Source organism: Lycorma delicatula, chromosome 2 (genome assembly GCF_047948215.1).
Source record: "Lycorma delicatula isolate Av1 chromosome 2, ASM4794821v1, whole genome shotgun sequence".
In the NCBI taxonomy this organism is placed as follows: Eukaryota; Metazoa; Arthropoda; class Insecta; order Hemiptera; family Fulgoridae; genus Lycorma; species Lycorma delicatula.
The window spans coordinates 162362684-162375397 of NC_134456.1; the positions used below are offsets into that span (position 1 = coordinate 162362684).

The window sequence follows — 12714 nt, forward strand, 5'->3', positions numbered from 1 at the left end:
AGATCTTGGTGGCCACAAGCCTCGACCGATAACACGATTACCAAAGAATTCCTCAACGAAATCAGAAGTTGAACCTGCGTAGTGCGATGTCGCACCGTCATGTTGTAGCCAGCAGTGTCTGTCTTCCTCTTCCAAGAGTGCAATGAACTGAAATAAAATATCCTGATATCGTTCTGCATTAATGGTGTACTCGAAAAAAAAAAACGACCGATTATTTTCTTCCGCGATATCGCGCACCACACGCCCAACTTTTGCGGGTGTAATTGTTTTTCGTGAAAAACGTTGGGATTTTCAGCACACCAAATTCTACTGTTTTGGCTGTTTACGTAGCCGTCCAAATGAAACCGTGCTTCATCTGTAAAAAATAACGAATCCATAACATTAATTCCCTCACGCAGAAATCGACGGAACCATTGACAATATTGTAGCCGTTTTTCTTTGTCGGGCTCAAGAAGTTGATGAACCGTTTGAATGCGATAAGATCATAATTGTAATTGTTTGGTCGCCCGATGAACAGTTGATTTAGACAAATTAATTTCAGCAGACAAACGTCTGATCGATTTATTCTGCGAGGCGAGTAATCGGTCTTTGATTTCAGTGACTGTGTCTGTATTCAACACTGACGCAGATCTTTTCTGTTACTTGTTATTAACAGAACCAGTCTCTCTAAATTTTGCAACTAACCTTAATACTGATGTTTTGTTAGGAGCTGGTTTATCTGGGTACTTATGGCGAAACAAATCTTGCACTGCAACCACTGATTTCGTACTGAAGTACAACTCAACAATGAAAACACGTTTTATATGGGACACCCTGTATATGGGGACTACAGTAACAGATTCTGGAAGAGCACACAGGACATAAAAGGAAGCACCAAATGGGACAGGAAGCTTTCAGCAAAAAGAGGAAATTACTATTTTGTAAAAGTTTTGACTTAGAGTTAAGGAAGAGTTTACCCAAACACTATGTGTGGAGTGACTTATTGTATGAAAGTCAAGATGGAAGGAAGATGATGAAGAGAGAGATACTGGATTGAGGCTTTTGAGATGTGGATGTGGAAAAGGATGACGAAAGTAAGATGGGATGATAAAGAGAGGAATGAGGAAGTAATTAACAGGGATAAAGAAGAAAGAGCATTAATGCGACAAGTTAACAAAAGAAAAGGAAACTGGTTATGACATGTGCTTAGAAGAAGTGGAATCTTGACAACTACATTGGAAGAGTCAGAGTAGAAGGAAAAAGAAATGTTGGAAGGAGAAAAAGGAAGATAATAGATGAGGTGAAGGTTGAAAACTACAAAGGGATGCAGGAGAATGCATGGGACAGGAATGAATGGAGACATCAGTGGTGTGAGGGGCTTGATCCTCACACCACCTGATCCAAATGCACACAATACAAACAGGGGATATTGAAGAAAAGTGTAGAACAACCTTTAGAAGAAGTAAACACTACAAAAGGAAGAAAAGGACAATAATAATAATAGGAGAACCCTGTATCAAAGTTTTAAGTTAAGAAATGGCAAGGAAATGCAAAAGCCATGTGGATATGGAAGGGAAGTGAGGTATGGTCTAGTTTATTAGAATTTTCTGAAAAAATTGAACTAATAGTAGACAATTCTTCATTTAATAAATGGCTAAATAGAAATTAACAAGGTTTGGTTGAAGAAATAAATACAAAGTTAGTGACTATAAGTGACTATAAGGAGGATATAAAATAAAAGAATTTTAATGGATGTAACAATCATTAGAGCTGATTTTAGAAGATAGCATAAGATGGTGATTGCAAGATTACATATTAAAGAAGTGAAGATATTTAAAATAATTATAATTAAAAAATGCAAGTTTGGAAATGTAAAGATATTGAATTTTGAAAAAATTTCCTGTTGCAGAACCTAATACCTATTACAGAATTTTGTAATTTAAAGAAAGAATGAATAAAGTTTAAGGAAAAAAGTAATTTGTTCTAATAGTGTGGAAAGGCTAAGGGAACAAGAAACGATAAAGAACGCAAATGGAAAGCAAGAACCAAACCTTGTAAGAAGAAAATAAGACAATAAAATGGCTAAATAGATACGTGGTAAGAAGGTAAAAGATCCTGGAAAGAGTTCTATTATCAAAAAAAATGAATGAAGTTGGTAGAGGAAATAAGATTTATATGGGGTGCTCAGTTAATAAAAGAATGAAATAGATTAAGGGCGAGAATTGACATATATTCTATCAGGTAAAGAAGATGTTCTGAAAAGAGAGAGAAATTACTTCCAAATTTCTGAATGTAACTGAAGATTTGGATGATAAAGCAGAAAATGAAAAGAAAATTTAGCATGAATATAAAAAAGACAAAGATTAATCAGGAAGGGTTTATAGCAATGCAGGTAATAGAACAGGTTCTAAAGAAGATGAAAATCAGGAAAGAATCAGAAGATGAAGTATGAACTGAGATTATAAAATCACCAGATATAGTAAATTCTTGAGTAATTCTGCAGGCTGTTTACTATAACTGGTTGTCTATCATCTCCCTCTGAACCATATAATAGCATCAGCCCTGATTTTTTCTACTAACAATTTTCTAAAATTTGTTGTTTCCCATTTCTTACACATGTAATAGAAAGGTAACTACAGAAGAGACAAATAAAAGTAATGCAGGCAATAAAAGTTTTGAGAAGTACACTGGAAAACAAAAGAAGTGACAGATTAGAAAGTAAAGGATTGGATGTGTGTTGGTGAAAATAGAACCCTTGAGAGAGTTTGGGAAAAGAAAATGAATGATTCAGGCATTTCAAAATGTAGGAAAACATCCTAAAGTAAATTTTAAGCAAAAGAGGAAGATAATAGATTTAGAAAGATACATAAGTATAAATGGTGTAATACTTTGATAAGGAAAATAGAAGAAGAGTAATAAAGATTTTTAAATAATTGAAATCAGAAGTATTTGCCAAAAAGGCAGGTAATGATTTAGTGATAAATACAAACTGTGACACACAGTTTGACTGTGATAAAACATTTAACTATGTTTTTACAGAATTGTTTTATTGCTTCAAGAAATGACTATAACTAAGTAGTAAAGTGATACTTAATTATGTTAATTATGCAGAGATGGAGAGGTCAATGAATGATCAAATCTGGGAAAGCCTGAAAAATTGGAACATAAAAAGTATGATAAAGTACTCATAGTAACTGCGATGCATTTTTATTTTTGGTTATCTTTTTATTTATTCATTTACTCTGGGTAGATGTGAATGAATGAGTATATCTTTACATACAATTTTGTATACCAAATATCCTCATCTAACATGGAACCATGAGTCTTAATTTTAAACCTGAGAGATTTTAAGAGATTGGGTGATTTGAAGTGTTGTAAATAACTACGTATAGTGTTGCTTTGGAAGTGTTTATTTCATTTGTATTCAGCCTTGAATTTAAACTTATGTATGTTGCGTTTACATTTTTGAAGGAATATTCATAATACTCCTATTTTGTTATTGAATTATGTTTTTGTAATGGTTGGAAAAATTGTGACATACATTAATGACTTATAATTTAGAAAAAAAGCACGTAGTAGAAGGAATTAAAAAACAAACCCTACTGCTTTAATGCATTAGTGAACAAAAGTAATAAAGATTTTTAAATAATTAAAATCAGAAGTATTTGGCAGGTAATGATTTAGTGATAAATACAAACTGTGATACACAGTTTGACTGTGATAAAATATTTATCTATGTTTTTACAGATTTGTTTTATTGCTTCAAGAAATGACTATAACTGAGTAGTAAAGTGATACTTAATTATGTTAATGATTTATTTTAATACATTTGTAAAATATCATGCACATACTCGAAGTACATATTCACTGTAATGTTGTCCTAATAAATGCTCAATAAATTGTGAAGGTTAGCTATTTTATAAAATTCAGCTTCTTACTTGCCATATAAGTTAAGCAAGTATAATCAGAAAAGAAAAGAATCCTTTACTTTTTAGTTGTCACTTCTTATCTTCCCCAATGTGCTTCTTAAAAATTTTATTGCCTGCATTACTTCTTTCCCTTCTGTAATATGTACTTCTACATACCTTCTGTAATGTAGCTTCCTAAATATCTGAGAAATGGCAAATAAAAAATTTTAGAAATTTGTTGCTAGAAAAAAATCTTGACTACTAGTATTATGTAGCCCAGAGGGAGGTGACAGACAACCAATTATACTAAACAGTCCGCAGAATTACTAAAAAGAATTTACTATATCTGGTGATTTTATAATCTCTGTTGATACTTCATCTTCTGATTCTTTCCTTTATTGAAATTTATTTGTAAATACAATGCAGATGAAATATAATCTGTTATTTGTCAATCACTGATTATTGGCAAATGAACAATTGTTATTTTGCAAAATAAGAATAAGCTTCTAAAATAAATATTTCAATTTTGAAACAATATGTATTTATTTGTGTAAAAATAAGTATTATACCCAATATGCACACTTTATGTCTTTTGTGAATTTGTATGCACATCAAAAATTTTTTTTTTTTTTTTTAATTGTACAAAAATAAAATCACTTGTATAAATTGCCAGTATTTTTAATGAGAACCAGCATGTATTCATCTTGTACTAACAACATTTGTAATCTGGCAGCTTACCTGATCCAATGGAACCAAGCAAGCAAGTACTGTTCTAAATAGAATTATAGTAAAAGTTTGTGAAATCATTTTCATCTCTGTTCAAATTTATTATTATATTTTTAGTTAAATTTTAATCAGATTTATATTGTAAATAATTTACTTATATGAGCTGTGCAGAGGTTAATATCAAAACAACAATAAAAAAATGCTATATTCAAAATTAAATGTTATGAAAAATCACATTTAAAATATTTTATCTTCTAAATGAAAAATTGAATATCAGTGTAATTTATATTAATTTATAATGAATGTTAAACTAATTATTATTTAAAATAAGCTGGTGAAAGTGCTGCTATTAAGTAAATATAAAATAATATTAACAACAATAAAAATTAAAAATAGTTTGTGGTTTTAATAACATTTAAATCTAATTAATCCGTGATATTTTAGAATGGAAAAGCAGTGTTCAGTGTACACAACTAGTAACTTTACTACTAGTTGTACTAGTTTTACAACTAGCAGCAGTGTAGGCAACTAGTAGCATGTGAAACACTACTACAGATTTAAAAATATGGTACGTTACAAATAATGTTTGTTTTATTATACCTCTCCATTCTTGATTGTCATAATTAGTAGCTTCTAATTTATTATTTAGATAATCTATATTATTTTGTAGCCCCGCCATTTCCTCCCTGTAATAATAAAATTTATCAAAGGAATCTTTTTTTTTAATAGCAGTATAATGGATGATAGTACTGAAAATAATACATGTTTTGCCATAAATCTTTTGTTAAGTTCATATAAAAATTAACTTTTAACCTTTTTAAAATATTTTCCACATTACAGTAAAATAGAGGTCTCCCAACTACTTTCTTAGTATACTTTATCAATTTCAGTCTAAGTGAGGAACAAGGCCTGAGTTACAATTTATATGAAGATCGCTTTCATGTAAAACCATCACATTTTGGTGTAAATTTGGGATGTTTTGTGAGTGATTATGACCCCATCGAAAAGGATATGGTCAGAAATAATGGTAGATGATGTAATTTTATATATAGATAACATTAACTTTGCTTTATCCTGGTTAGTCATACATTAATATTTGATTTATTAGAGTTGAATTCATGTAAGCAGAATAACAGTTCAAGTAACATGGAAGAAGACTGATCTCATCCCCCTAAATTTGATTTATTTAGTACCTTTCAATAAAGAGGATCTACATTTAGAAAACAAACAAAATATCAAAATATTATTGAACACTGAAGAAACTGCTAGTATAGTGGTAAACATGGTTCATTCTAACTAGTTCCATTTTATGTTATAAATAAAACTAGATTTTAATTTTTCATTTGAAAATATTTTTGAAGCTTGATTCGAAAAATAAACCAAAAACAGAATGACATCATAAACTATAGGTTGGAGAACTCATAAATTAATTCAATTGTAAAAAAAAATAAAATTTATTGGTTCAAAGACAATTTTATTTTATCTAAGTATATTTATTCATATATTTTGTTAACCACCTTTAACTATTAATAAATTTCAGAGGTTATCAGTTTCAAATAAGATTATTTTTAAATTTTATTTATTTATTTCTTTAAGTTAAAATTTCTTTTGATATGGTAAAATAAGTTAAAAATTTAAATCCTAACAAAAGATTTTGACCTAACCAGTATTATATAATTATTTTACATTAATGATTATGTAGATGATTTCACTGGCATTCATCAACCTGTAATTTTATAATAAATCAGTTTACATATATTAATCCATAATTTAATTAAATACCTTGTCACCAACATGATTCTGACATATTGTTCGTAATTCACTGCAGTCACTCCATACTTTCTTCATTCTTTCCATCAAATTATTATTCTGTTCTGTCAAATTAAGTTTATGCTGTCTGAAATTGTTGTAACGATATCAGTAAACAAGTAAACAAAGAAAAATGTTTAAAAAATGTCTAAATATATATTTAAAAAACATTTTTTCTATCAATATTTTTTCTATTATATTGTTACTTTTGATGAATTAATAATTCACCACAGAAGCTTACAAAGAAGCGTAGGAGTGTGAAATGGAAATTTGTATCACATTAAAAATAGCATGCCTGACCATAATTTGAATCTGGGATCTTCAGATGAAAGGCTGAAATGCTTCCAATCTTCCATAGAACAAAACGATAAATTATATACAATTACATTAGTTAATATGTAACTCTATATCACTATCAAAGAATGATCAAAATTTCAGTCATTAGACCTTAAGTGACAGACATAATATTCACATATCAGTGCTTGTATACTTTGACAATATTCAAAGTGCTACAGCTTGATCACTCCAATAACATCTTTGCATAGTTTATAAGCAGTGGATGAAAAATACTGTAAGGAGAGGCAACAGCTTTATCTTGAAATACTAGTTTTATTGTTATCCCAGCCTGGCAGCTAATGTGTTGAAATCAAGCTTTACAATACTCTACATATTCAAAAAATAGAAATTAGATTACTTAATGAATACTACTTCTCTCATTTAGTTTTACAGTATAATTTTTTTATAATTATAATTCTATATTTTTAATTTTCCCAACTTACCACATAGATCAATTAGTAATTCATATAATTCAACTATTTATTAAAACTTACTGATAATGAATCATATAATACTGAGATATAAAAGTGAAATTATCACTGTAATTTAAATTTTTTCAAGTCTGTTCACTACATAAAAATGATAACACATTTAAATTAATCCATTTCTTATGATTTATGTCAGGTAGATCATAACTTAAATGCATAATGGCATAATATAGCATAAACCATAATAAAATATAGATCTACACAATTAATTAGGATTAAAAAGTTATATTTTATTATTTTTACGATTTTTGCCTGTTACTAATTTCTACTTAGTAATATAATTTAATTGAAACTTTAATTACAATAAAAATTGTAACTTTAAAGACAAAAACTGTGTAATTTATAAGAAGGTAAATGATGGAGAACCAATACTAAATCATCAAGTAGATTAATTTCTATAAAGGTTGGATGAGTTGAAGGTGATAAAGATTGATTTAACACATCACTTATGAAAAGGACATTATTTGTCCATTTACTTACAATTTAAAGAAAGTAGACATTTTGTATTACTTTTAAGGAGACCCTAAGAGAAATCTGATGACCTATTTTTATATTGCTAAAAATTCCTCTTTCACCCTATTTTTGTGTTTTACACATTTTAGGATTACAGCAAGTTTTACAGTAAGAGTGATACTATTTGAAATGCTGTAATGAGTGAGTAATACTGTCCTATATGTAAATATAGGGAGTGATTCTGTTTTTATGCACCCAAACATAAAAAGCAATTCAAAGGAAAAGAAGATTAATTACATAAATAACTTATATACCCATATACACAAAATATTGTACAGTTGAAAGACATTTAAGAGTCTTTACTTGAAACATATTATGTAAAAGTTTAGTACTGCAACTAGTTTTTAAAAAAATATTTAAATAGTTGGTCCCATGAGCCAATAGACTGTACACCTATGTTTGACAAGTCTTTCACATAAATGCATTCCCTAAAATTTATTTCAGGTTAAATAAGTATTACATCCTCATGTGGTTATCTGTAAAAATTTGTTTAATATAATTTGAGAAATTTTTATCTGAGCAGAGAAGAGATGAAAATTACACAATGTGTATTTAACTTCATTATAATATATGGAAAATGCTTATGCCGCATGAAAACTGTAATACACTTCTTCTAACATATACTGTACATACAGTGATCATCACAGTTCTAATATATTTAGATGAGTTTCACAACTTTAAACTTCAGTTTTTCCTTAGTTTCATAAATACCTATTTTATTTTTTATGCTTAATTTTTACACATAATGTTCCTTTAATTTTATACATAATTTAATCTAATGAGTGCCCAATTTTTACTTAAAAGAAGTCACTTATTCTTAAAGAACTACAATATCCAGCCGATCGTAATGGAGAGGTAGCTTTTCAGCCTTTCATCCAGATGTTCCAGGTTCAATTCCAAGTTAGGCATATGCTACACATTTTCATTAGGGCTAAATGATCATACAGTCGATGCCTGTAATCTTACAAAAAGAAAAAATATATCTACCTCTATTAAACCAGAAACAGAACTGTTTTTGTCTAACTCAACACAATAGGCTTATGAGAAAGGATCATATTATACTTCCATTGGTTTTCTTTTTTATAAATTACTGAACCGTTTAAAATACCCTGCTATCAATTTATTGTAACTGAAGTTGATGGATTTTCTTTTATAGGAATAATATTACTCATTATATTACTAATAATATTTCATGAGTTTAAATTCATATTTTAAACTATTAATATGGACTTCAAACATATCTACATTTTTATTTTACAGTAATTATGCATTGTGTGAAGTTCCTCTGATCAAAGTTTTACCGTGGTTTCCCTCGACTTATACAGACAAATTCCACAGCAGTTCCTTTTTTTGGTCGTGGAGTATCACACCTAATCACTCCTGACACGGTCTATGTAATGTATTTATTATGTACCAATCAGAATAAAAAAATTATTTATTTACAATAATTTTTAAAGACTACTAAAGTCTTTATGAAATGATGTATAAGAATTCATAAGAACTGTGATAATAAAATCTAAAATGTATCTAGTTTTACTATTAAAATGTGCTTAATTATTTAAAAGTGTTTAACAAATATTACTTTCAGGCATTATTTCAATTAGAATATTATTCCAACTTGTATTTTATCCATGAAATACATGTATACATTGCTTGTAATGGTCATTTTATTCTTCATAGCTATCTTTTAAATTTTAGACCAAGAATTCACATTTGTGACAATTATTTCAATTTTAAATGATAAGAGGATCTTAAAATTAAACCTTTAATTTTATGTAAATTGTAAATACTTAGTACTACATTTAATGATGACATGCTGCTGATGTAAACATTTCACAGTTAAATGTGACAAAATCATTTTACTTTGCTACTTCAACTTTAACCCATTTTATCAGTGTTAGTTTGGTTAAGTTACTATCCTTTACTTAATGTGTATTTGCAAGGGTGGACAACTTGAGAAGAAATTGATCCAGTGATTTTGCATTCAAGTTCTTGACACAGGGCTATTTTAACTAAAATGCTTAACTAAAGTGGTTGCTTAAAGGCTCTAATGTTCTCTCGTATTTGATCAAGCTCTAATCTGAATTCACTCTCTCTTACTATTCATTCTCATTCACTGGATAAAATAGTACTACTGGACTCTGCACTTTTAAAAGGATCAATCCTTTGTTTGAAAAAGATTACAGTAACTTTTTTTTAGAAGAAAAGAGTAACACTACTTATGCAGTAATTATTCTTTTCTAAAATTATCAGATGAAGAATAAGAGATTAAACAATTTTCAAATGGCCCACAACATTTAGTATGAGGTTACTTGGAACTGAGGTTCCAAAGAAATTTGTTCACGTCAACTTTATTTTTTAATTGTTATTAATAAGCATTGCAGTTTGGCATTGTAATTTTTTTTTGAACCTCAAAAACCTTGATATGGATTGCATAAATTCTCAACAATCTATCAACATGTCTATACATCACAACACACCACTAAAATCATACAATAAAAATTGCATGAAATTCATACAATTATGAAAATATGACCTTTAAGCATACAAAGAATAACTCTGGTTTCGAAATGAATTTTAGGCTACATTTAAGACTGTGATAAAAAGTAAAAAAAACTTTCTAAAAAGTCTTAATTTATGATTGTCAAATATAAAAGCTCTTTAATCATAGTTTCATATTTTTTGCAAGCAAATATTTATACGTGTTAATAACAGACAAGAGAATTGTTAAAAGTTGGCTAAGTAATATGACCTTATAGCATCTCAGAGCCCAATGGTACTTGTAAGTACCGGGCTTAAATTTCAGCTAATTTGTTAAAATTCTTAATATAAGTCATATCCCTGCTTAAATTAGGTCCATCTAAAGAGATATTCATCAGTAAAATTATAAAAAAGAAGTAATTTCATATCATGGTCAGCTAAGGGTTAAATTGATCATAATTTTATGTCTGAATCTGCCTATTATAAAAATCTAAAATAATTTTAAAATATAAACTTGTAACAAGGAACTAAGTCAAATTTTACAATAAAATGTTTATAATTTACTTCAGAATGCTATCATGCTTTACAACCATCTTCATTGACTAGAGTTGTTGTTAATACCCTCTCTCTTTTTTTCTAGTTAGCCTCCGGAACCAATGTAAGGTATTACTTCAGAGGATGAATGAGGATGATATGTATACATGTAAATGAAGTATAGCCTTGTGCAGTCTCAGGTCTACCATTCCTAACATATGTGGTTAATGAAACCCAAACATCAAAGTACACTGATATCCACGATCTAGTATTCAAATTCGTACAAAAATAACTGCCTTTACTAGGATTTGAACCTTAGAACTTTCTCACCCTGGTATCAGCTAATCTTATTACTGGCATTATACTTAGAATACGATTGAAAAATATGTTGGATTTGGATTGTGTCTATTAATTTCATATCACTGATACGTATTTTTGTTTGTTTATATATTTTTTAATCTTTGTGTGTTAAGATGAGGTTCTCTTTTATGTTTGTGTAGAACATTAAGGTTCTTGGATTTATATTTGTGTCTGTGAGATGGTTGTCAGATATTGATTCTATGTTGCTGTGGAGTGCTTTCAAATGCTCATTGTGTTTTTGTTTTAAAGCTGCGTCCCCCAATTGAAAAATTTTTAATTTGAGAGCTAATTCTCTTCTGTTTATGAATGTTAATGCGATGAATCCTTTGTTTTGTTAAATACTCTCTGTTCTTAAAACCAAATTGAAAAACTACAAAGTATGGCAAGAACCCATTTCAGAAGTCATAAACATCCTTAAAATATTACAACAGAAAATTACTTCACATTCCATAACAAATATTTGTTATGGTTTCAGGTTACAACAGGTTTATTTGTTATGGTTTCAGGTTACAACAGGTTTATTTGTTATGGGTCAGGTTACAAAATCTGACCCTCTTTCTTAGGATTCTTGTATTTCCCCATCCTATATGACCCACATACTCACCCACAACAAACATGCTCACAAAATAATATACTACCAGTGATAAGATTGATGACACCATCTTGTTGATTAATGCAACCTGAGACAACATAACTAACTGTTTACATTCATAAACAAAATTCAACTAAATTAAACTACATAACCCAACATGAACGTAGCAAAAAAATTCATTTTCTGTACCACAAAAACACACAGAAAAGCAACAATTTCAAAATGTGCAGAAAACCAACAACAGTCGACACTTTCATTCACAACACCTCAAATCACCCAACTTCACATAAAATATCTAGAAGCATGATCCACAGACAGCATACACATACACACTCATATCATCTGAATTCCAAATGAAACATAATATTATAAAATTCCAAGCACACACAAATAGATAAAACATTACTCTCACTGACATACTCAAAAAAAAGAAAACAAAGTTATACAGAACAATTTTATATTTTTGAATAATTCTCATCGCCAACCAACATGGACAACTTCTATTTCGAGTACTGTTTACCTTTCTTAGCTTCATTCTTTTATTATATGTTGACATGTTTCAGAACCACTCCATTATTAAAACTTATTGTACTGGTACTTTTAAATTTCTTTTATCTTTGTACACCATTCAGTCAATGCCCCTCCCTTTATTTGATGTCATGTCTTATGACATCATTAACTAAATAAAGAGGCATTGACTAAATGCTATATAAAGATTAACAGAAATTTAAAAGTACCAGTACAATAAGTTTTGACAATGAAGTGGTTTTGAAATGAGTAAACATATAATAAAAGAATGAAGCTAAGAAATGTAAACAGTACTCAACAAGAAATTATAGTGATTTTAGCAGAAAACCAATTTACATTGGCTGTGGTTATTTCAAAAATTTTTGTGATTATTATCTTAATAACAACATGAACAAATTCATAAGTTAAAATACTCACAGTCATAATTATTTAATCAGTAATTGACAGAGTAAATAAAAAA

General features: G+C 28.9%; 1 protein-coding gene across 1 annotated transcript in view; it reads right to left on the minus strand.

Moving 5' to 3' along the window:
- Window positions 1–5241: 5241 nt before the first annotated feature.
- Window positions 5242–12714, minus strand: part of LOC142319991 (serologically defined colon cancer antigen 8 homolog) — a gene marked incomplete at its 3' end in the record, with an annotated part of 54469 nt that continues 46996 nt past the window's right edge. Inside the window, exon 11 of the mRNA XM_075357671.1 lies at window positions 5242–5299. Coding sequence (XP_075213786.1) covers window positions 5242–5299 — 58 coding nt within the window. The remainder of the gene's footprint in view (window positions 5300–12714) is intronic.